Source organism: Podarcis gaigeae, assembly GCF_964106915.1.
Source record: "Podarcis gaigeae genome assembly, chromosome: 2".
Lineage (NCBI taxonomy): Eukaryota > Metazoa > Chordata > Lepidosauria > Squamata > Lacertidae > Podarcis > Podarcis gaigeae.
Window position 1 is genome coordinate 52,120,355 of NC_139679.1, and position 26,731 is coordinate 52,147,085.

The 26,731-nt window shown below is 43.4% G+C and overlaps 1 protein-coding gene and 1 long non-coding RNA gene across 3 annotated transcripts in view; one reads left to right on the top strand and one right to left on the bottom strand.

The window, feature by feature from the left end:
* ADRB2 (adrenoceptor beta 2) overlaps positions 1-26,731 on the bottom strand; it is a 58,807-nt gene that overhangs the window by 14,116 nt on the left and 17,960 nt on the right. Inside the window, exon 2 of one of the 2 annotated variants that reach the window (XM_083726140.1) lies at positions 5,485-5,561. The exons of the other annotated variant lie outside the window; for it this stretch is intronic. Within the exon in view, the coding sequence (XP_083582266.1) occupies positions 5,500-5,561 (62 nt within the window). The 3' untranslated portion in view covers positions 5,485-5,499. Of the gene's footprint in view, positions 1-5,484; positions 5,562-26,731 lie in introns of those variants that run through there. 2 annotated transcript variants of the gene reach the window in all.
* On the top strand, positions 1,563-11,197 carry LOC310838609. The gene is made up of 3 exons (XR_014561079.1): positions 1,563-1,672; positions 2,110-2,356; positions 9,206-11,197. It is a non-coding gene; the product is annotated as an uncharacterized lncRNA (long non-coding RNA).

A 26,731-nucleotide genomic window follows, 5' to 3' on the forward strand; every position in this document is an offset into this window, starting at 1 on the left:
TGAATTGCAATTTCAGCCACAGGCTCCTGCTGTTTTTTGCAAACTGTATCAGCACAAACCCTTAGCTAGTGCCACTCAGAATGGAGTGTGATCACCTATGCAATATTACATAATTACCATCCTTTGATTAAACTCTTAACACTTGATCTGTGTTCATGTTACCAGCTTAAAAACACAGCTAAGACTTTTTCTCAAAGCACAGTATTTCATACATAACAGGATAGATATGGATTTGGCTAAAGTGTGTACACTGCTTCCCAAACCAATGATGGGAGAGCACTGTATGCAGAATAAATGAGAGCGTGTACACAGCTTTATTTATTTACTACAGCATCTATTTACTATATTACTGCTGGTTTTTTAAATTTATTATATCCTGGTGAATTTTGTATTTTAATTTGCTTCATAGCAACTGCCTGGCATAAGCTGCATAGCTCTGAAAGGCAGTGTATAATAGGTAATAAATAAAATAATAAGTACTAGACCTTGAGTGTCTATTTGGTGCATGGCAAATTTGGAAGCACATTGAAGGGAGACATTTTGAATGAATAGCTTTGCTTAATTTAAAATAAGAAATTCACACTGCTACAATCAATACTTCTTTTTGAGTATCTAGACCAGATCGTTTTGGACATGATCCAAAGAGTAGTGGTAATGAAGAGGGATGAGACGAGAGATTAAAGGATATGAAACAGGGTATCCTTCCTTGCCTGGCATACGACAATTTAAACGCTTGCAATAAATTGCTTTCAAATCCTTCAGATTAAAATGGATTCAGACTCTTAGTGAGGAAACCTTTGTAGACTCTTGGCTCCATGTGATGGAAATGTTTCTCCAGATGTAAGGCAATTGTTTGTGGAATCTGAAAGAGCTGTGATTCCCACCGGCTGACTAGCTCCTCTAACCCGTTCTGGGAAATGTTACTTCCTCATGATCAAACCCCTCAGTTTCTTTCAGATGACATGTTTATGAAATGCTGGCAACACGATACTGTTCTGATAGCACTATGGTATGTATTCCAGGCTCTTGATAACCATTTGTGCATACCTGTTTGCATGGTCTTGTACCAGGACCCTCCTTTTCCAATTCCCCAGGTTGCTCTACTAGAAATATTTATAGACTTGCTGAGATGCATACCCAGTTTCTTAACTTTTCTCCAGAAGAAGGGAGAGTGAATTCTAAGGCATCATCTCTCAGGCATATGCATGCAGGTATAAACCACCAAGAGCATAGTGAAAGGGTATTTTGACAACTGCAAATAAGCAGAAAGCATCATGGGAGTATTACAAGACAATTTACCTCTGCATTGCCATAAACTACTATTTGAATGCAATCTCTACAAAACTTCTTACTGGCTTACCCCACTATGTTACAATTAGCAAACAATGCCCTCATTAAGTGAGGCTATGGATGTGGCCCTCCAATCCCTTTCTCCCATCTTACTTTCACTTTCACTTTCACCTTCGCTGCCTCTCCAATAGGCTCACATTATTAATGCTATTGGCTGATTGACTCTAATGTCACAATGAACCATTGTTGGCAGGAAACTATGAGCTGGATCCAAGTAAGTTGTTGCACTAGCAGATTCCAGTGCAGGGGTCGGCAAGGTTTACCTGGCCTGGGCCAGTTCACTCCAGTGGAGATCCTGCCATGGGCTGGATTGCACGCATGCGTAAGCGCGCGCACCCATGATTTCTGGTGTCTGCGCAGACACCATTTCCAGTGCCACAGAAGCAAGTCCCCGCGCCACGGCATGCAGAGACTCGCCGAGCGGGCAGCTTGGTTTGGGGGTGGCTTGTGGGCTGGTTAAACGACCCCCATGTGTTGCTTGTGGCCCATGGGCCTTAGTGGGACCTGTTGCAGTGGAACGGGAATAGGCAACCTATCATGACAGGACTCTCCCCCTTCTTCTCCCTCACCACACAACTCCTGTGCCTTCCCCCAAATCTTATTGGGAGAGTCAGAAAAACCCCCCAGAACAAGGCATGGATTGGGGAAATGGTTCTGTCTGGCAAGCAGAAATGATTTTGTGGATATTGCCTTAGTGCAACATTTAATTCTGTCCTGACCCTTTTGGTGGTCGTTTACTTATCTGCTCTGATGTTGCAGATGGCCCACACAGCTGAGTGCTGGGGGCGCATGCTTTGGAAACCCACTCCCCTTCTTTGGCAGGGTGCCACAAGCTTTCCAATGACCACTTGAAGGTCTCACCTGAGGGGTCTCAGAGCCCATTGCTTGAAAATGAGAAGCAATGCTCAGTGCTTATTATGTAGGATGGAAACAGCAGGATGGAGCCAGCAGTGAGCCTTACTTTATGAAATTTCAGTATTGATTGACAGATCTGTCGACACACAAGGTCAGTGCACCATCTACTTATAGCCCATTTTACTAACTCTCTTTCTACCACTTGGGAAATCATGGATTCTCTACATGGTGGCACTAAGGGGAGGAATGAAGTGGTTTGTGTGTGTTTAAAGCTGTGAAAGGGTGACAATCTACTGCCAACAATTTTGAATCTCAAGTCTGTTGTTACAGGGATGACATGAGACATAGCATACCCTCCTCTTTATGCACCAATATATTTTCAGAAGAGCCTGGGGGCAAAGAACATGCAACAAAATTACACTTTTAAAACTGGTGCTTTTAAAGTGGAACTTTGTTTTAAAGCAAATATGTGTCCCAGCAAGGATACTGTATTATTAAAGCAGATTGTTGCATTTTGAGTGACAACACTGCCATGATAAACAAAGGCCATTATAATATCAAAAGAGCATTTAGAGCAACACACACAGGGTGGAATCCAGTTGGTGTTGCTGTGCTGATAGGAGGCAGATTTTTGGTCCCCCCCCCCCCCCGAGCTGATTTGGAGGACGACAGCAGGTAGAAGGGAATTTGCTGAATGCTGCCTCCTTCACCTGCTCAGCTGACAGATGCCTTCTGTCTGAAAATGTGTACACACCAGGATTCAGCACATTACACTTTGTTTCAGGGTTGGCCTGCTCTGACTTTGAACAAACACATATAAAACCTTCAGGAAACAGTAATGCACAGAATTATAGTCTACTACTACTGGAAAACAAAACCAATGTGCCAAACAGATGCCACCATGGGATTTAATAGGCATAACTGGGTGGGACTTATTTGTATAATTAGTTGCAAAAATTCAGCTTTCGTAAAGCACGTAGGGCAAAGTAAGCTGATAGAAGTCTGTGACACTTTCGGTTGCATGTCAGCTATCAGTGGAAGAAACTGCCTACTGTACTCACTCTAATCTCAATGGTCAGCAGCCAGGGGGATGAGATGAGAGTGCTGAGCTCCCTTTGCAACATCAGCATTTGCTGCTGCTTACTGGGATGGGGCAGGAGCCAGGTCAGGGTTGTAGGGGTTGTGGATTGGCTCTTAAGGCAGCCCTGCCCTGCTCTGCCCTGCCCAGGAAGCAGTAGTAATGCCCCAGTCAGGAGCTCAGCTCTATGGCATTGCCCTTCTAGTTCATTGTACTTGAAATAAACTGCATGCTGCTTTCAGAAATTCAGTTAGTAGATGGGATAGAAATAATAATAATAATAATAATAATAATAATTATTATTATTATTATTATTATTATTATTTATTATTTATACCCCGCCCATCTGGCTGGGCCTCCCCAGCCACTCTGGGCGGCTTCCATAAAAACCAAAAATACAGTAAAAAACAACCGACACATATAGATAAAATAAACATCACATGAATAGACATTTCCCCCTTGTTGATTTTTTTAAGGATATGACTATAAGGATTTGGAGTTTGGGTTTTCAAAAAATATCTCAGGCATGTGAGTTGCAAGCATTTGCCCTGGCAGATGTACTGAGTTCCAGTTTTCCTGGGAGTGGGAAGGAGGGCTTGACTCAATAGGATTCGGAGAACGAAGATAACCCTGAAATCTTTGAACCCTTACAGTGTTTCCAATTCTATGATGGTGCATCTTCCTCTCAGCATTTTAGACTCCAAAGTTTGACTGGTCATAATAAAACTGGACTTGTGCAATTTCACCCATATATACACCTTGATAAATCTGAGCAGGTTAGTCAAGCAAGGGATGTGGGGATCATGAGATGAGATTGAAAAGGAGGCTGGTCACGTACATTGCAAATTTCAGCTGCTGCTCCCCTCTCCCAAGTGACATTTACAAGGTGTGAAACAAGAAGCTACATTATTATAGCGGGCAGGAGGGGCGAGGTTCCTGCCCAATGAGAGACTTGTGCCCAGGACCTTCCCAGAGAAGCTAATTTCTCTTGAAGAAGGAACAAGATTCCACAGGAGGCAGAGCATAAATAGATGACAGATCTTGGCCGAGAGGAACAGGGCAAGATACTGGCCAGTGAGAGACTTGTGTCCAGAACCTTCCCAGAGAAGCTTGTTACTCTTTAATGAGGAACGGGGTTTTGCATGGAAAATATAATGACATGCGGAGCATAAATAGTGGAGAGCTCTTGACATGCGATGTGGCATGTCCCTCTCCTCTGCATAAATATCATTTGCGTATCATGCAAAAATGCAGATGCACCATGAAAACAAGCAACCGGAATGCTTAAGCCTTTTCTAAACCTTGATATCTATGAACAAGGCATGTGCATTTACATAAGACAACTTCTCTTTTACAGTCACCAAATAATATACTGTTGCCAAAGCCAACCTAGGATGCAGGAAACTTGAAGCACACAAACCACATGAATCTAACATTTGCCAGCTGGAACCTGTTTGCCCACATTTGAATGGCTGAGTCCTTTCCTTTACCCATCATCCTGAATGTTAGCAACTCATTGATCTGAATGGATTTGGGTAACCAGATATATTGGGATTATTAAAGCATTCACTATAGATCAACTCTGGAGTTATTGGAAGCATTTTGTTGGAGACCCCACCTGCAATTGATCTAGCTCAGTGTTTCTGAAACTTGGGTCTCCAGCTGTTTTTGGACTACAGTTCCCATCATCCCTGACCACTGGACTTGCTAGCTAGGGATGATGGGAGTTGTTGTCCAAAAACAGCTGGAGACCCAAGTTTCAGAAACACTGATCTAGCTGGACCTTTCACTGCTCAACAGCGCAATCCTACATATGTCTACTCATATGTTGTGGTGCTTACTTCCAGGTGAGTGCATATAGGATTGCAGCCTGAAATGGGTACCCTTGCACGATCCATTCAAGATCAAGTCCAGAGGGATTGCTGTTTGGAAAATGGCAGCTGCATGGGTGGATGTGGACTCCTGCTGGGAAAACATTTGAGCCCTAAATCTAACTGTTTGAAGCACTTTTTTTAAAAAAGAACAGTGTTATGCTAATGGAATAGAGACATTTGGAAGAAAGGGACACATAAGATTACAGTGACCTGGGACTGGGTGGGGAATATTTTAAATTGTGTCATGGGATAAAAACACTCAGCTAACAAAGCTCACATTCCCCTGTCCTGCCACTTCTTGAAAGCAATGAAACCAGATACATTTGCCCTCTCTTCATCCAGTCAGCTTGCTCTCCGCAGAGCCACAGTTGGTGATTTTATACAATTTGCATCCCACAAATCTTCTTTTCTTGCCGATGAAAGGATACATAAGTTAAACATTGCCGAGCTGAACAACCATTCCACCACAAAAGAGGTTCTAAAGTCTCGCTCATGCTAATCTCTATTAGTATATTATTGCTTCCTTCCCTTTTACAAACAGATCCCCAGGATCTGGACTGCAGGAAAATTGTGGGAGGAAAGCATCATTCTTTAGTAATACCCTTGTTACAATGTTGTATTTGAATGTTACATCAGTGGTCCCAAAAGAAAGCCAGTTATTGTTGTCTCCCTTGCTCCCCTTCCCCATTCCCCCTGGGTGAGAGATGAAACCATGGCTATGAGGGAAAGATAGGGGTTTGTGCATCCTAGGTGAAAGATAGGGGTGGTTTGTTTGATTCCCCCCTTCCTGTTTGCCACAGGGTTTATTATTTATTTATTTATTTATTTATTTATTTATTTATTTATTTATACCCCACCAATCTGGTTGGGTTTCCCCAGCCGCTCAACAGAATTAAAAGCACAATAAAACATCAAACATTAAAAACCTCCCTAAACAGGGCTGCCTTCAGATGTCTTCTAAAAGTTAGTTGTTTATTTCCTTGACATCTGATGGGAGGGCATTCCATAGGGTGGGCACCACTACTGAGAAGGCCCCCTGCTTGGTTCTCTGCAACCTGACTTCTCGCAGGGAGGGAACCACCAGAAGACCCTTGGAGCTGGATCTCAGTGTCCGGGCTGAATGATGGGGGTGGGGACACTCCTTCTGGTATACTAGGCCGAGTTCAAAACACATCTCAAGTGTGATTGATTGGCATTTTGTGATTGTGGCATTTTTTGTTGTTTTGATCCATTTGTATATATATATATATATATTTGTATAAATATGCTGTATACCTCAGGGGGGGCCTTTGTTCAGGAAGTGGAATATAAACAAACCATAATGTAACATCACACATTTGTACTAAACCCCTAATCCCTTAAAGGGCGGATCTTCCTTATCATTTGAAGGTTCCCATATGCAAAGGAAGACAGGAACAAAGCTCTGCAAGGTGGGGGGCATGTCTTGAGGGGTAGCCCTCATCCACAAGGGTAGGTCTCTGGAGAGGCCAGCTTAATGAACCCTTCACATCTCTTGTCATCTCTCTTCAATGGAATCAAACTCAGAAACATCACTGTTTAGCCTGAACGAGTACAGTAAGATGCAGTCTCTCACATCTACTGTCACTGTTGCTTGTGTTTGCAAACGTTACGAAGAACTGTTTGCAGACCTGAAAACTCTCTCCAGCATATCTGCAAACAGGATGTGTGTAGAACGTACAGATATAAATCCTTCTTGTAACTTGCTTGGGGGCTATCAATAGGGATCTATGCCACATAAAAGGCCATTTTAAGGACAACTGGGGAAAAGGAAATCACTGACTCTGAATTAATCAAGACTTGCCTTCTCACAATAGATTCAAAAGAAGTAATTTCCTATGAGTATGTTGGAAAGGGAATCTCAAAAGGCTCCAAGGAGAACAAAGGGAGATTTCCTATGCTAGAACCGACGCTTCCAGGGAACTGGCACTCTAGAAAAGTCAAGCCAGTCATTTGCAGGGCAGAGGAGCAAAACACAAATTCAGTGGCTGCAATCCTGCAGTCATGTACATGTGCTTAAGTTCCTTGACTTGCATGAAGTACACTGGAGTGCTTGCAGAATCATACCCTACAGATGCATCAGGAAGCAGAGCTATGCCAAACATTTTGGAAAAAATGGGTGGGGAGTGAAACGAACCTTTCTTGAGAAATCCCTGAGAGAGGGGTTGGATTCCTTCTCAAATTTTGTTAGAGGATTGCCACTGACTTTATGAGGTGACCAAGAGATTTCAATTTTTCCCTGGTTTTCTTAAGTTTATGAAAAGCCCTGCACTGCTCCCAGTGGCTCAGCTCTGCTTCCACATGCAAGGATACTGAGAACACTCACTTACGGAAAGCTAAGGTTGCCACCCTAAACACACTAGGGAGCAGGACACATTGGACGCAGTGGGACAGACTGCTCGGTAGATCTACGATGGATTACATTGTTCAGAACCCAACTACCCTACGCAACGTAAAGGATGTAAAGTCCTTAGATGTAAAGTCCCAGTGTAACTTATTTCAAAGTGAACGTGCATAAATAGCTTTAGTTTAAAGGAGTTGGATTGTTGTTGATGATGTTGTTGTTACAACCTCTTATTCTTTTGCATCATTTTTATACACACTGCATCACACTATTTAAAGACTGATGTGGGACTTGAGGGAAGAACCAGCTGACAGGATGGGGTGCTTAACTCCTTACCATACCTGCCCATTTGCCCCTGCAAATGCCAAAATAAATAGTAGAAATGTGGGTCCCCAGAAGAAAGATGGACATTTGGGGGTCAAAAAACCAAACAAATCAGTGGGCATAAGAGGGCGGGGGGGTTAAATACCCTTAATCCCATTATATTTGCAAATGCAGGGTGAGGGCCACACGTTTCCCAAAATAATGTCTCAGAACTCTACCTTCATAGCTGCAGAATGCCGGGAATCCAACCTCAGGGACCTGTTGTCAACATAATTATGAAGCATTTTATACACTAGGAATTATACATAAATGATTTTTAACTGAGGATGAAATACGACTCCCCAGTCTCCAGGGACTGTTAAAGCCAACTGGTAGCTATTATTAAGCACTTATTTATTTAGCTTTGCAGCAGTCTGTTCCACCTAAACATTCCTTCTCTTACACACCCATGCACTGATTATGGGTGAGAAACAAACAAACAACCACAATCTTACTTACAATCACACCTCCTCCAGTTAAATTTTCTGTGGGATGTACAAGGCCAGCCTCTCCCGCTCACACTGTGCGTTGTAGTGTGAATAGCAGTACTTTAGGTGGAATTGTTGCTCTTGGCTAATATTACATCTGACGACAACAACAACAACAACAAAAACAACAGAGGTCCCGGGGAGCCTCAAATTTCTTTGCATGCTCAGTTTAGTTCTACTCTTCTCAAGGATTCAAAAGTCTGAGCTTTCAGCTTTGGTCTCTGCCGCTGTCGGCTGACTTGTGAAACAATTCTGCTTGCTGCTAAGATCACAGGGTTTCCCTTCTGTGTACGAATCTGCCTTCTCAACGCCCATGCTCTATGACCACTGCACCAACAAATTCAGAAAGCAAACCATGGCCTGTGACCTCCTGTTTCTAAATATGTTCTTCTTATCAGAGTTAAAAAAGAGCAACTGCTGTTGTGTGACTGCGCTGGAGTAGCTGCCCCCCCTGACCTGCTCCTCTAATTTAATTTGCTTTTTCTACTTGCTGGCAAACAGCCTCTCTCCCTGCCCCTTTTTCTAAATCTTGGCTGACCAAAGAAAAATCTGCTGGTTGCAGTAGCTTTCTAAGATGAGGGAAAGTCCTAGTCTGGAAAGATCTTTTGCCTGCCTCTATATACCATCAGGGGTGAGATACTACTGGTGGTGGGAGGAGGGAACACAGTTTGTTAAGCATTGATATTTGAATGCACTCAAACTCCAGTTAAAGGCAGATTTATATTTCCCTTCCATTTGGGTGCAGAAAGAATTCCTATCATAATGTTTACATTTCAGCTGCAGTTAAATCTGTCATTAGGGTCAACAAGTAAGACCAGAAACATTTTTTTTCCAGACGTCAAGCAAATGATTGACTCCTGCAAATTGATGGCGGGAAAGATGCTTGCTGCCTTATGAGTAAGATTGCATTTTGAAGGGCTTTGAAGATGCTGTTACTAGGGATATCAGAGGAATCCAATCTTTGAAAACTCTGATGTGGACTGGCCTGATCCACACCTACTATGAAGATCATTCTGCTTCCACTTTCACACTTACTGAATATTCTGACACAGCCGTTTGCTCAAAAAAATTCTCTGAAATATATGTTTAACTCCTTCTTTTGACAATCTGTTTAGAAATACATAAATGTCATTTTTTGCAGATTAAAAAAAAAAGATTCATAGTTTTATGTGTAACGAGGACAAGAAGAAAAATGATCTGAGCAATGGCATGGATGGACTGCAGCCAAGATATAGCAGAAAATACTCCTGAATACACTCACCCTTCTCCACTAATTTGTGTCTTGAGGTCCTGGCTACATCACCTCTTCAATATCAAAATGCCAAACCATCTTACTATTCAGTAAGAGAAACTTATTTTTGTCCTTGACCCTCATGTGATCATCTTCCCAAATCCAAATACAGCCAAACTCGGTTGTCGAATGTAATCCATTCCAGAAACCTGTTTGGCTTCCAAAACGTTCTACAACCGAGGTCCAGCTTCCGATTGGTTGCAAGAGCTTCTTGCACTCCAGCGGAAGCTGCGTCAGATGTTTGGCTTCCGAAAAACGTTTTTAAAATGGAGCATTTGCTTCCAGGTTTTTGGCATTCGGGAGCCAAAACATTCCAAAACCTATCCATTAGGGAACCAAGGTTTGACTGTACCTGCCTCTCTGGAACCCCTATATTCCAACGTAGCTCAATGCTGCCATCTTGTCTTGTGGGTGTTTGGGATTTTGGATCCTGAACATCAAGTATGAATAAACGAGTATCTGAGCTTAATCTCTGAATAAACATTTGGAGTTAAGCTCTTTTTTTATAATGCTGCATCCAGTTAGAACTAGCCAGCTCTGTTGAATGACACACATAGCGTGATTAAGAAGGTGGAACTACTTTCTAAATAAATTTCTCAATGCCTCCATTATTCATGACATTAGAAATGGAGCATAGCACACAAATGGAGAAAAGAACAATCAGTCTCCATAAAGGGGTTGGCTTAAACAGGTCTCAGATTCCTAAAAATATGTGAGAGTTGGTCCTCCTGGAAACATCTAACCAGAAGTCCAGAACCGCTCTTCTGCAAAGAACTCCGAAACCTGACTGCTCAAGTAGCTCACAAGTAGCTAGTTCAGTTAAATGGACTGTATTGATTTTATTTGCAAGCCAAACCGACCCCCCCCCCCATGAGTGTGTGTGTGGTTGTTGACTTCCCTTTTCTTTCCCTTCTCTAATAAAATTATTTATATCTTGACATTTTGCTTCCTTGGTTTTAACAGGCAATTTTCTGGAATTTCTCACTAGAATCTTCCCCATGTGGTTAAGGCTGCATGATTAACCTACGACCCTTCCGTTCTAAGATTATTTCACAAGGTTTTGTTAAGATCTGCATCCACTGGGCTTTGGGAATAAGAAACCAAAACTGTTCTTATCATTTCCAGAACTTGGGCTGGTCATTGGGCTCCTCCTAACTCCTGGAAATCACAGGTCACAGACCCCCTCGCTACAGTCTCAGTGATACCCCCCCATTGTACCTACTTTGAACCTTGGGTGTTTTTGCCTGGCTGAAATGTGTCCTTAAACTGCAATAATTCCTCTGCCTTGCCTGGGTAGAGGAAACTAGCTTATTGGATGAAGGAGAAATTTACATCCAGTGCTATTCTATGACCTCACTATGTCCACTATGTGGTCCCTGGAAGGTTGTCAAGAAGATAATGTAGATCCTAGGCTGAAATCATTTCTCCACTTCTGGACTGGCAGAAGCATTAAGAAAGTAGCTACAATAAATATTTTTCAAATGCACTGTTAGTGTTTGTGGGAAGGAGAGGGTGTTGTTCAATCTTAAAAATAGTTTCAGCTCTGTCAATTGTGGGACAAATAGGGTTTCGATCTTCCATGAGGGTTTTGCCAAGGCTGCATGAGAAGGTCATGCTCACAAGGAACTTGGCTACAGTACGCTAAGCTTGCCTCTCCATCCATTCTGCTGTCATCCCAGTAAGCCAAGTTACTGAGCTGACTTTCAAGTGGCAGGCAGCACCTGTTATATAACAAACTGAAAGCAGCCTGACATAACAGAGCCTGCTCAGAGTCTTAAATATAAACACAAGGCAAGTAATGGCCTGAAATTCCTGGGTGGAGCATGTGTAACACCCAGATTTAGGCTTCTTTGGGGCTATAATTGCACCACGTTATTTCTAGGTCGCTGGTTTTTTGGCAGAGACATGGAATAATAGGGCTGAACCAATAGCAGAACTCCGCCCCCCTTTTTCTTACAGATTCAAAAATCACCAAATTGTTTTGGTGTGTTGTGGGGGTTCATTCTAAAAGGGGGTGAATATCCTTTGTCTGTTGCATGGTGTCATGTTTATTACATGATTCCCTTATTGGAATCACTTTGAGAAGGGAAATGAAAAATGATGTTGAAAGACAGAAATGGCACTGTACCTGACTGGGAAAGGGCAGAATACTTAGTGATTAAGGGTTCTAGTTGCTGTTTTAAAAAAGAAATATTTACCCTCCAGAATAAAACTGAAATAGGCAAATATTCAACCCAGGACTATTTAATAATCACCAGTTTGATCCAGGCCATCTTTTAGTCTGTTGATATAAAACAAAGGGAGCTTGGGAGGCAGCTTGGCTCGCTGATGACACAATGGTTTCCAGTGAGAGATATAAGAAGGCGAAGCCTCAGAGCAGCGCTGGGATGAGAGGAAAACTTTAATGGAAAGTATGAAACACATGACACATTGCACACCTTCCCCAGGGGCAAAGGAATACTTGGAATACTTCAGCAGGGCATCATAATGCAACTTTGCATCCATGGCAACTGGGTATTTGCTTGGAACATACCCATTCTAGCACCTTCTGTGTTCTCATCCCTTGACTGCTCTACTCTTCTATGAAGCTACCATTTCCCCAAATCTTATATAAACATAAGACTCTTGATTTTCTAATGCAGCTTTCCTGCTTTTGAAGAGTTGGTTTATCTTAGCTAAAACATTGCAAAACGTAATTATAGATAAAGGTTTAGGAGTTCAGAAAGTGGAAGAGCCAGTTTTGCATTGTCTTCCAGTTCAGCTTCCAGTGCAAGAAAAAACACACCACCGAGAGTTTTCAGTTAAAAAAAGAGAGATCACGCTGTTCCATAAAATATTGCTGTTCCTTGGGGCATGCCACAATGGCCACATATGCATTTAAAGCAATATCATACATCAGTCATGGCTTCTGGGAACTGTGGCTTGTTAAGGGTGCTGAGAGTTGTTATTCAGCTCACAAAACTACAATACCCAGAGTGTTCAAACAACCAATCCTTCTTCACAGGAAACTCTGGGAACTGTAGCTTTCTGAAGGGAATAGGGGTCCCTTAACAACTCTCAGCACCACTGCTTAAATGAGGGTGGTGGTTGTGATTATTATGATTATTGTTTTAATTTATTAGACACCCTTCTTCCTAAGGTTCCAAGATGGGTTGAAACCATTTAAAATACATTAAAAACAATTAAAAGCAACTTAGAATTACAAAGAGAGGGTAGGTTCTAAAAATATACCTCTCAGGTGAGAAAGGGCAGAGTTTAAGGCATGGCAGTGAGATAGCATTTATGAATCAGCTTTTGCTAATGCATTAGAATTACGCAGGTTTAAACTATTTAAATTGAATTACTGAGGCAAATACACAGGATACCGGCACATGGCAGAAATGAATGCCTAGGAATGTGCAAGGGATATTTTCCATTGTTGCAACTTGCAGTAGCAGTGCTGAACAGCTTACTGATTCTTTGGGCATGTGCTGATCCACAGTGAATCAAACAGAGGATTTGGGGGGAATAGTTAAAGTATCACAAGTAGTCTGTTCCACACCTCATTTCTATTGCTCATCATTTGTCATGTAAAACCCCTAGGGTTGGGCAGCTAGGGTGCAGCCCTTTGGGTTTTGTATGCTGTGTTTCTCATGCATAGTCTAGCCAATTTTTTTTCCTATTTCCACTTTCGCTCACGTAACACTGCTTTCCTTGAGGCCAGGCTTTCATATAACAAAGAACATGCCATTGCTTCATTAAAAGAACTATCGGAAAGATGGGTGTGAAGGGAGAAGTCACATAAACACAGAAAGCTCTTGGCAATCAACCAATGGAAGGGGCTAGAGAAAAGGCAAATGAGCAGCTGGTGGGGAAGAAAAGTTACAGCTTTTGATATTGAGATTGGTTAAGTATTGACATAGCTTCTGGAAGATTTCTGGATGACAGGACCAGTTCAAATGGTCTAGCACAAAATCACAGGCGACAATGAAGTTCACATGATAGCTGCAACCATGCCACACAAAACTGAATGTTTGCAGTCACTTTCATCAATTATCTCACAGTCAGTTTTCCTACATGATTACTTCTTGGTGCCTCAGGCAGCTACCTGACATTCAATCTGGAGGTGATAAATCCATCAGAGATTGGCTTTCCCATAATCTGAGAACGTGAATTCACCAATAAGTGTTTCCATTTGAAAGAAGATCGTTCTTCACCTGAAGTTTATGCCTGTGTGGAAAGTGTAGCAACTACATAATTTAAAATCAACTTCATAGATGTCTAGGTTGAACAGTGAAATGTATTGTGTAGGCAGCTGGAACAGGGTTCAATTCCTCACTCAGCCATGAAGCTCACTGGGTGACCTTAGGCCAGCCACTGGCTCTTGGCCAAGCTTACCTTGTGATATCAAAGTGGAGTGTGGAAAAGCCATGTGGGAAATAGTAGCAATAATAATTATCTGTAAAACTTGGCACACTTAGGCATCTCCTCCCAAGGCAGATCTAAATTACTTAACTGGTGCACCACCCTCCCTCTGGCTCCTCCACCTATGCCACCAGCAACATGGCTCCTATTTATTCTTTATCAACAAGTGGTTTCCTCAGAAACATGTTAGCTGCATTGCTGTCTGTCAGTGAGGTGGTCATTTGCCCATTTTTCATTATGAGAGTCAGAATAATTTTCTTTTCACCACTGAACACTGACTGTAATACCGACAGACAGTGACATGTCTGTTCCACACCCATGGTGAGCATGGACTTGCAGAGAACAAGGAGAAGCCTGGGTGGAAGAAAGTGATTTGCTATTCGTCTTAAAGGGACAAAACCATGTACAATAACAAAAAAAAGGACTGGATGCAGCTAGGGAACTGGGGAAACAATGGAACAGTTGTGTATTGCTGCAGATAACTGACCCTGATAGAGGAACTGGCTAAAAAATTGCTTTCCAGAGACACAGAGTCTGCCTTTACACTCACCACCACTCCTTCAGAAAAAAAGCAGGGAGAGGAAGAAAGGGTTTAGAAAACAACCTTCTTTGTCGATTAAAATAGCAAAGCGCAACATGGCTCTGAAGTATGAGAAAGCAGCTCCATAAAGAACTGTGCAGACAGTCAAAGTGGGTACAAATGTGGAATAGTATCATGCCTGTTGGTTCCACTTTGGCTTCCTTGGGCTAACTGGAACTTATTCATGGGGCTATGCAAGTATCAAACAATGTGCATAGGCTCTAAATGTACACTCTACACCCAGCTAACAGGAAGGATACAGATTGTGTATTCAGAGCCTTTGCACACTGGCATGCTTGCACATAGGTACATAGTCACTTTGTGACCAGTAGGGATGGGGGAGAAATTCTATTCAGATCCCATTTAAAGGCAAATTTACCCAATCTGCATTTTCTGAAACAATACATTAATTGAAACACAGACATCCATCAAAAATTGCACTTGGATGAATTTGCTTTGCAAACGTCTATATTAGGCGAAATTCACACTTAAATGCTAGTGAATTTTCAAGAGGGGTGTGTGTGTGTGTGTGTGTGTGTGTGTGTGTGTGTGTGACAAACTAATGTAGAAATGTGGAGAAGTGAACTGAAGATTGGAGAAATGAAAATGGAGAGAAATGAAAACTGACAGATTTGGCCATCCCTCCTATTTGATTCACACCGAACTATTTGATTATTACAGTGTCCTAGGCAGAGATATATCACCATCACCATCTTTTCTTTATTTGTTGCAATCTGTACATGCCACCATTCTGTTTGATAGTTCCAAGACTTTGAGAAACTTGTGACTTAAGTAAATGACAGCACAATCCTATACATGTCTGCTCAGAAGTGAACACCCATTGAATGCACAGGGATTTATTCCTGGGTAAGTGGTATAAGAGGATGACAGTCTGCAGCTTTCACATGCAAGGAGTCAGGATTAGGAAAAGTGGGGAGGGGACAGAGAGCTGCATGTTGGGATTCATAACTGTGCAATGTGAAGTAATGAAAGGTGTCTTCGTATGTATTCATGAGCAACAGCCTATCTGTCACTGTGATGAAAAACAGACACCCAGGGACAGACAAGAAAAGCAAACAAACAAGCTTATAAAAGTAAAAAGACCACTTTGGTTCATATACCAGAAGTCAAGAAATACAAGCTGCTAAACCTTGTAGTGTTAAACCTTTTGCCCTCCAGCAAAATGGAGTTAAAATGACTGCCCCTTGTTGCCAGAGTTCGAAGTACCTTCAGATGGTTCAGTCAGCACAAGGAAGGAGGAGGGGCTCAAACTGAGTAACATATTTCTGGCCATTCTGTTACTGGTAGCATCAGAACTTTGTTTTTATGCTAAGAAGGAGAAGAAGGCTATGGTGTATTTGACACAAACCCCAGACACAGGAGTGAAATACGGTTTTCAAAAAGCCCTAAAATGGTTCATCAATTAGTTTACCCTAAAACAAGCAGTGACTTTGAATTATGCCAAGGCAAAATACATGTGACGTTGAGTCCTGCAAATGTTTCACATTCACACACACACACACACACACACACACACCAAAGCAGCCACTGAAATTTGCAATGTAGATCCTAACAATACACTGGGAGAGGGGTGCTTAACTCTTCAGTGGCTATATCCCCCACCCCAACCTTCCACTGCAGGTGGCAGCTTTCTGCAGCTGCTTTCCATCACAGGGGGCAAAATAAGGGGAAGCATTCATTCTGTTGAGTGCAGCTCATAGCCTGAGCCTCAGTTTAAGCAAGCAAACTGGCAAGCTACAGAGACAACAGAGAAATGATGCATATGCCCAAGGCACTTAGCAACAAACTGTACATTTAGCGACCCTTACAGAGGAGTCAACTCCTAGACCATACAGCACTGTAGTTCAGTCTGAGACAGTGAACGCTCAGTGGCTGTGGTATCACACTAAGGGAACTGTTAGTTTTGGTACGCTTCATGGACCAATGGGAAAGGGAGGTGGAGGTGACTCGGCTGGCAGCTATACCTGCTGGCAGCCTTGTGGGACTCCCTATCCATCCAGCACCATCTGCAGTGCCCACTGTTTATTCATGGGAACAAGCTGTCTCTGACACAGTTCCAGTTTATGCAGATCTTTAGGGGGAAGGTGGATGGGATCAGGGCTGGCCCAGGATGATTCTGCAGATCACTCCTTTTGGAGGATGGAGGTGGGTACCTGTGGCAGTCATTGCAGCAAGTACAGTGGTACCTCGGGTTAAGAACTTAATTCGTTCTGGAGGTCCGTTCTTAACCCGAAACTGTTCTTAACCTGAGGTACCACTTTAGCTAATGGGGCCTCCTGCTGCCGCCACACCTCCGTTGCACGATTTCTGTTCTCATCCTGAAGCAAATTTCTTAACCCGAGGTACTATTTCTGGGTTAGCGGAGTCTGTAACCTGAAGCGTCTGTAACATGGAGCATCTGAAACCTGAGGTACCACTGTATGAGCACATCTGAAATGATGACAGTAGGTCAGTTGCGCTCTAGGGCCATGACAATTTCTTAAAACTGGAGGTAGCAAAGAGGGTGCGGACGATGACCAGGTAGACTCAAGGGGATGCTATGGCCACAGCAAACACAACAGGCTTTTCTCCCCCACCCCAGCCACTCCTCCTACAGGATCATCTTTTGAGCAGAGAATTGGGCAGTCAGCAACAACCTGGGTGCTAGTCATCTTGCCAACACTGGGTGGTTTGCTAAGACGGTCATGCACTGTGATGCCTCACCTGTTGTCATCATGTGCTTACGTCTACACATGCTAGTATACCTGTGTTTGCATGTGAAGCGGGGATATAAACATGCCTTTAGCTCAGAATCACAGTGCCATAGGGAAACTTTCTTTTGCACCAGGGGAAATGAGTAATCAAATCACAAACCAAAGCTTGGAATCAAAGAATGCTGGGGTTTTTTAAAAAAAAAATGAAAAGCCTCATGCCACTGCAAGTTCAAACGGAGCATTATAAACCTGTTTTAAAGGGAATCCCTCAGTAACTTTGTTGCATTCAAAAGGAAGCACAAGCAATCACAGCCCATTGAAATGTTCCAAACGCAGCTTCTGCAAAGAAGCAGGAAGAAAGAGTGCTTGTTTTGCAAGCAGCGGGCATTTTCAAGAGGGCAGGGAAGCAGTTCAGCACAGTCCTAGTGACAGCAGGTATCCCCACAGAAATGCATGTCCCGCAGAAGCAAAATGAAGGAAATAATGCCTTTGTAATAACTTGCAGACTGAAGCGATGTGGGGAGGGGGACGGACCTAAATATCCAGGTAGATATAAGAACTGAGCAGTGAAGATGATAACCTTAAACCTAAAACAACTATATTCCTGGAAAACATTTAAATATAAGTCCTTCTGAGTACAGGAAAAGCTCCCAACCTCAAATGAAGCAATAGACAGAGGGCTAGGATGGCCAGCACTTAGGACACACAACCACAGTGGTGTAAGCATAATTCAGGAGTCATTTACCTGGATGGGGTGGGGCTAGGTGGTGGTGAGGCTGCGGCTGGGAGGGCAAACTGGCAGCGCTGTGGATGCTGCTGGTGTGCCCCCGCAGACCCAACCTCAGAGCCAAACGACTCCCCCCTTACAGCCTCCAGATAAATGGCAGTGATGCTGCTATAGGAAAATTGGCTCCACTATCTGTTGATGCATAGAGGTCCAAGGAAAAAGTACAAATAAAGACAAATTTACTGTTCATTGAAAGATGGCCATAGCCTTCTGTGTGCATGAAGAACATCCAGGCTCATGGTTAGTCTATGAAAAAGCCGCTGCTCACAACTGTATGAAGAACTAAATAGATTAAACCAGTGGTATCCAATTGGGTCCCCTTTAAATGTTAGTGGACTACAATCCCCATCATCCCTCAGCACTGGCCATGTTAGCTGGAGCTGGTGGGAGTTGGAGTCCAACAGCATCTGGAGGCACCCTCTTGGCTTCCTCCTGAGCTAAATGTTTGCCTTGCAGCTAAACTCCATACAACAGTAGAGACATTCAGAACAACTGCATTACCTCAGATACTGTATATGTTGTGCGAGTTTCTATGGACTGTTTCAGCCAGTAGCTGGTTCCTGCTGGCCGGTCCTCCTGAAGAGCAGATTGTAGCTGCACAAAATATGTTCTACATTTGGGATCCCAGATGTCCTCTAAACAAACAGCGGCCCACTTTTCCAAGGAGCAGAGTTTGTACAGTTCACTGTTTATGTTCACAGGAAAATACAAATTTCCTAGCCCAAAGCAAATAGTGAGGCAAAAATATTCATAAGAAAAATAAGAGGCAGTTGAAGCAGTGTGTGTGTGTGAGAGAGAGAGAGAGAGAGAGAGAGCGATCCTAGAAACAGGATATGTACTTAGTTCCATGTAATGAGAAAACCACAGAGCGCTTCAGCAGCTGTAATTTTGAACGAAAACATTCACATCCAGTTACTGGAATACTCTCCTGCAATACTAGCAAAGCATCTCTTTGCTGCTGCTTTGGAGGTAAGTCAAGCAGAATCAATTGTCCCAACAAGCCCCTGAAAAACTTGGGTTTTAAAAAATAATCTGGGAGACCTTGTATGCCACCTTGGAGAAAAGGCTGAATGTAAATGTGATGGTATTTGAGGGGGAGCCTAATGCTGGCAGCAGTCCATATGGAGGTAGCCAGATGCTGAAGATCGAGAGCAAGCCACACCATACAGTGCTGGTTCGACAAGCTATAGCAAATAGTGCAACCAGCACAAATGAGCCACTGCAACCTTCCAGGCTCAGCATCACAAGATAATTTGATACAGACGTGGTTTCCTTTTTTTGTTGTATTCAAACAGGAGAGACCTGTTTCTCTGGAAAAGGCCTTCCCAATGGCCTTAGAGTTTGTGTCCAGTGGAAAGTTCTCTCACTGCTAATGATGCCTCAACATCCTGGTTGCTTGTTTTCTATGCATTTATGATACTGTTGTCTTTATATAACCGAAACAAATTAACATATAATATTGTGAATTGGCTAGTAGTGGGGTGGGAGATCAGTTCAATTTGGTCCACATTTCAATGTGAATTTCCCTCATTTGAACTTCCCAAACCGATTTGTGAACAGAAATGCACCTATCCTTCAAATTTCGCACTTCTCTGAATTTTGCAATGCAATTCTCCAACTAAAACATGTGCAGAAACATGTTGCATACTAGGCAAAATTGCACAGAGAAAGGTGCATATTAAGAGAAACCAAACTGCTGGTGCATTTTCATGAGGATTTCTTAAAATCCCTCTTAAATTCCACATTGCAGAAATTAAGACTGGGAGAATGAGAAAACGAGAGAGATCAGAATCAACAGATCCATCCACCCTTGAGTTTAGATAAAGAAGAAACAAGGCAGCAAGGAAACCGCCCAAGCACCTCCTTTGCCTGAGGACATATTACTAATAAAATGGCACCCTTGTGAAACCTTTTGCTTTCCTGATTTCAAAACCTAGTTACTTCCTTCTGCCTTTTATTTCTCATGCCTCCCGCTTCCATAAACTGCATTTGCTTGTCACAGAAAACGGGGCCCCTATTCTGCTCTTCCACCTTTCTGGCTTTGCAAAGCTAGGGCAGAATACGAAGGCCAATAAAAGATCTCCATTTGCATGGCTTGCAGTTATTAACAACTGTGGAAACACCCCATTAAAAGCAGCAAAGGATTGGCTGTTCTAAGAGAAAATGGCCAGGAGACTCCAGGGGCGGGTGGGTGGAGGGAAACACCATTAATTTGCCATAATTAATAATGGTCTGTGCTCTCTTTCATTTCTGCATGGAGCAAACACAGCCAGGTCAAACTGGGACGTCCTAATGAGTATTGGGGATAATGCTTACTTGTAACTCTGTCGCATAGGTGCCCATGCACACAACACATTGGCAAAATAAGGCAGAACTGTTGCCAAGTTTGTCTCTGTGAGATCACTGTTATTATGACCAACATGTGCCAGGCAAAAACGTTCTGTAAAATTCTCCAGGAAAAAAATGCAAACTTCAATGTTTATCACTTGAACGAGTGTGAAATGAAGCCTGAGGCTGACAAGCTCGGAAAGGCCTACCTGGAGGAGAGTCAATTATGAACAAGGCTGCTGTTTATGACCATTCCCGGAATGAAGTCAAGGCAAGGTCCAGCTTGACTCTGCCTCCCAGCCAGTGGTGGCTCTTGGAAGATTAACTTATCATTGAGGCATGTCACAGCCTTATACAGAGTGTAAGGAAAGAAGGTATTGAAAAGATTCAGTGGCAGAAACAGCAAAGACTAATCAGTCTGGAATCTTAGAATGATCCAGAGTATGTGGCAGATAGCTGAAAAGATGGGCACATGACCAAAGTTTGAAAGAAACTTCCTAAGAGGAAGGCCCATCGTGGCAGACCTAAATAACCCCTGCCACCACCCAAATTTTATGATTACATGGCCAAGTAAGATCCTAACAAAGATGCAGTTAGCCTCCCCGAATATCTCCAACTCTTTGTCAGTAATTTCCTTCAGCATTTTCTTATTGCTTTCAAGGTCCAACTCAAAACAGGCGTATGATATGGCATTATTAGAATTCTCTGGACCAGCCTATATTGTCCTATGGACTTTGTGTTCAACCATCTCTTAAGCACAGATTAATGAAACTTTTGTAGTCAAAACATCATGCCAAAATCACAATTGACCCCAGAGGATTCCATGAAGTTGGATAATAGCCATATGTACTACAGGTTTTTTGGGACACGGGTGGCGCTGTGGGTAAAACCTCAGTGCCTAGGACTTGCTGATCGTATGGTCGGCGGTTTGAATCCCCGCAGCGGGGTGAGCTCCTGTCTTTTGGTCCCAGCTCCTGCCCACCTAGCAGTTCGAAAGCACCCCTAAGTGCAAGTAGATAAATAGGTACCGCTTTATAGCGGGAAGGTAAACGGCATTTCCGTGTGCTGCGCTGGTGCTGGCTCGCCAGAGCAGCTTCGTCACGCTGGCCACGTGACCCGGAAGTATCTCCGGACAGCGCTGGCCCCCGGCCTCTTAAGTGACATGAGCGTACAACCCTAGAGTCGGACACGACTGGCCCCTACGGGCAGGGGTACCTTTACCTTTACTACAGGTTTAACCACACTGGAACTCTCAAGAGATGTCTATGGTAGTTACTGAGGAATAAGACCATTTAGAAATCAAGGAGTAAGTACATTGCTATCAAAATGGAGATGGAATTTATTTTTATATTGATGGACCATGCTACTTAATGATTTGTCTCATTCAGGAATAATATTGGAGGCAGGTATGATACAATTGCTTTGTTCATCTTGTCATTTTAACCCTTGCATCCTTGAGTCCAACGCTACCCCCTCCCTTCAGTAGGTAGGAACACTTATATTTTTCACTATAATAATGCCTTCTTAAAACAAAACTTAAAGACAGTTTAATAAGCTTTTGCTAACAGGGCAAATGCTTTTCATTGCAAACTGCTGAACATTATTCAGTCTGGTACAAATTCTACAGAAAAGACTTATAATACATAAATGCTGGGAGGCATAGAATAAGGAGACTTCTCTTCCAGGAGTAATAATGTCATTAGCATTCAGCGTGAAGCAGCATTTCCTATGTAACACATTGTATATTTATTGGTTTTCAATAGGTATGTGGTGCCATCAGCTCTAGTCAATGTTCCAAGAGTCAGGGATGATGGGAGGTGTGGTTCAGCAACATCTGGAAGGCATCACATTGGCTACACCTGCAGTAGGTTCTCTGGATTAGTTTTAAAAACACTCTTTGTGTACACCTAGCACAAACATCCACCAATCCACTGGTATCTGACTTAAGCAATCTGCACCACCTGGGGATTCAATTATCTTGCTCATGGAACCCCATGTAAAGAACATCACCGCAGTCTATCCACGAGATTACCAATCTGTGAATAATTATGGCAAGATCCCTGTTTTCTAAGAAGCGGGTGCAGTTGGTGAACCAGATGCAATGGCTAGCAAGTGCTCCTACCTAGAGCTGCCACCTGTACCTCTAGGAGCACATCTGAGTCCAGGAGGACACTAAGGATGACAGCTATGTATGTATGTATGTATGTACCTAAGTATGTTAGCAGGAACGTGACACACACACACACACCCGAGTGCAGGGGAAGAGTCAGACTCAGAAATTGAGCTAAGTGAATGAGGGATTGATTCTGCAGATGAGAGCTGGCTGACAGTCGAGAAAGGGCAGTTTGACCCTCCCCTCCACGGGGAAGACTCTGTTAGCTCTCAAGGAGAGGAAGAGTTGAAAGGCAGCCAGAGTGTTGCTAGGCAATCAGCAGATAAGCAGAGGTCTGAGTCTGTGTTGAGGGGGGGAGGAGGGGGAAGGTCAGCCTCTCAGTCCCTGATCCAGGCGTCTGGATGAAATCAGACAGCAATGGAAGGGCAAGAGGGGAAAGGTGGGAGTCTGGCGTCCTTCCTGGTGTGGGAGGGGAGAAACGTCAGACTGAGCAACAAGCGTAAATGTGAGCAGGTGAGATGCTGGGCTCTGGGTGTGTCTTTTTGTAAATAAATGTACATAGAACTGCTGGAGAGTCATTACTTCTTACTGGGGCTTGCTTGCCTGCCAAAGATCATTGCATATGGTACGATAACCCTGGTCCCTTGAGAAAGAGCCTAATGGGCTACGCAGAAATCAAACACCAATTTTTACCTTCCCATCTCTAGGTGTCCTCTAGCAGCTCCGCATACCTCAATTTCGGGTTTACGTGGGAGAGAGTGATACAAAGCCATCTGCATAGATTGCCAAGTTCAAATTCCGGAATCCACTTTGATAGTCATGGCTTCCTTCAAAGAATTCTGGAAACTGCAGTTTCTTTAGGGTGCTGGGAAGTGTAGCTCTGTGACGGGTAAACTATAGTTCCCATGATTCTTTGGGAGAGAAAGAGTGCTTTAAATGTATGGTGTGGGTGTGATCTATGCAAGTCTTTTTGGTGTTCAGAAAAAAATGGAATTTAGAAATATGCCAAAAGATTCTGTCATCTTGCTCCACACACCTCTCCTCTGCCAAATAACTTTTCCTAGAAGTACGTGCAGCTCAGATATTAAATAATGACTAGAAGGAATGACCAGGCTGGATTCTTGTTCCTCAGCAGTAGTCAAGTCCTTTCATTGTGGTCAATCACCAGTATCAAAACAAAAAACCACCAACTACAAAATTTAAAAACTCAAGGCAAGGTAAAATAATATAAAATCATGTATAAAATAATATAAAATCATGTATACATGAAAGTGCAGTTTTGTGTGGTCATTTATCTGTCAAAAAGGAAACCCTTCTGACCTAGGAGTGTCCATTGGTCAATATGTTCTACTAATCCTGGGTGCTAATCATTATATGTTGTATTTTAATAGCTGCTGCACAAAATTTGGCCCCTTCCCCAGCAGTAGATCAGGTGGGCTTAGGGATTCCCCAAGGACACCTGATCTACTGGTTGTAGCCTGCTGTTGTGTGTGCAGATCCCTGCTCTAGAATTTTGCAGCAGTTTCATATGCCTCTGGTGGATGATCTCAGTGCAGAAAACAGTGCACATATCACACAAAAAATCCCCTTGTTTGGATCAAGGCACATTCCCTGAGGATTCCAGAGGCAACGCTAGGCTGTGATATCAAACTGGGGGATGTTTGCAAGGCTGGATGTTTATGAAGTTGACACTGACAAAAGCCAGGATTTTCTCGTGGTGGGTGTATGTTGTCTTTTCTTCGTTTTCGGCTCTCCAAGCCAAAGCAAACTTAGCTGTGCTGAGAAACTGTGTCACTTCCTGAGATACCCGCTACTGCTCTCAAGTTTGTGGCTGTCAAGCGTCAGCTCGTGAGCAAAGTTCCTGACCTTAATTATGCCGTTTTTTCTGTTGTTCAACCCAGCGGAATCACACACCCCTCCCCTGCCCTTCACGGCCGCAGCACGGTACTGTACAGTTTGTCATCACCTAACGTTGCAAGTGAGATCTGACCACAGCTGCCACTTAACACCTGCTAACTCGTCAGCTTGCAGACTCATAAGGGAGAAGGGGCCCAAGAGGAACAGCTCACATGTTATTCTGCCAATGGCAATCTAAAATAAGTTAATTGTATTCGATGGCACAGAAGCACATTTATACGGGGCTTCCATTCTGAAAGTACAAACTGTTTGCAAACCATTGAAGTTCCGTCATATGCAGTCCTGTTGTGCATGACAAGACACTGAGATTTTTAGGCACAGATATACATTTTACCACTGCAAAGGCTTCCAACAAAGAGTTGACAGCAACATGCGTTATGGCACAGTGATAGGGCAGAGGTTTTGCTTGCAAAAGACCCCAGGTGTAATCCTTGGTATGTCCTGGGGAATAATTCCGTCTGATATCCTGGGGAGCCAGTAAGTGAAGACAATACTGAGACGATCTGGATAAGCTAATGAGCTGGCCCAAAATAAGGCAGCTTTCTATGAGACAATTGGGGATCCTGATGTTGAAAAGTCTGGTTCTGGATACGCAACCCATGTAACCCATGATCCCAGCATCATGCAAATGAATTCTAACTTTTCCCATGATGTGACGCTAAGGGGCTATCTCTGCACACAGGTTTAAGCTGCTAGTCCTCAGTGTGGTGTAGTGGTTAAGAGAGGTGGACTCGTAATCTGGTGAACCGGGTTCGCATCTCCGCTCCTCCACATTCAGCTGCTGGGTGACCTTGGGCCAGTCACACTTCTCTGAAGTCTCTCAGCCCCACTCACCTCACAGAGTGTTTGTTGTGGGGGAGGAAGGGAAAGGAGATTGTTAGCCACTTTGAGACTCCTTAAGGGGAGTGATAAAGCGGGATATCAAATCCAAACTCTTCTTCTTCTCAACACTGGCTACAGTCACCTGTCAGTCTTCTTTTAGCACCCAGTTGCATTTCTAGTACTAGAGACCTACTTTTGCTACTCTCAAAACCAAACCATAAAAACTAAAGCAGGAGTCAGCAACCTAAGGCCCATGGGCCACAAGCGGCCCACAGGGGTTGTTTTACTGGCCCACGAGCCGGCCCCGAACTGAGCTGCCACTTGGCGAGTCCCCACACACTGCACTAAACCGGCACAGCACAGCACGGGGGCTTTCTTCCGTGGCACCAGAAATCGTGTCTTCGCCGACGCAGACACTGGAAATTGTTTCTGCGCAGATGCAGATGCCGGAAATCGCAGGTGCCCATGCTCACGCATGCCCGCAATCTGGCCCACAGAGGGGGCTCCGTGGCAGTGAGCTGGCCCAGGCAAGGTAAGCCTTGCCAACCCCTGACCTAAAGCAATGTTTCCTTATCCAGGAATCTTGACATTGCACAACCATTGGCATCCATTCCTTTATCTTCCCATCCAGAACCAACGTATTGTTGTGCTCCGAGGCTTTTGCCTCAATCATTTCCAGAAAAGGATGGAGAGAGCAGCTAATTCTGTCCTGTTTTGGGTCTCATCGTGGCACTCATCCCTTTGCCTGTTCCATCCTGCTGTGTGCAAGTTCCATTCCCTTTTGTACTTTTTATTATTTTATTTTACTTATTAATTGCCTTTATGTCCTACCTGTTTCTCCAAGGAGTTCAAGGTAGCGTACATGGCTGCCTCACCTCCATTCATCCCCACAACAACCCTGTGAGGTAGATTAGGCTGAGAGGCGGTGGCTGCCCCAAGGTCTCCCAGGACCTATTTCAGCCACTACATGCATTTTGTGTGCACTTTTTTTAGATAAAATGAAGTTTTTAATGTAAAATGCACACTTTTCAATGCTTTTGTTCACCCATAAAAATGCATTTTGCATGTATCTTTTGCATAAAATGGTGTTTTTTTTGGGGGGTGCACTTTCTGTGCACTGAAAATACATTACAAAATCCACAGAAGTGTGTGATCCAAAGGGGAACTGCATTCTGATCCACATACAGATTGGGGACACTTGGACAAGGTCAGTCCACCGTGAAAAACTGACAAAGTATCTTTCTCACACATCCTTACTCTTGTTGCATAGTAGTGGCACAAATTTTATGGCATGGAGAACAGAAATATGGGCATTGTGCAGCTGGGTGTCTGCAAGGTGAGAACAGCAATTCTTTATACAGGGAAGTGAAATGGGGAGCTGATCCTCTTCCCACAGCAGCCACTC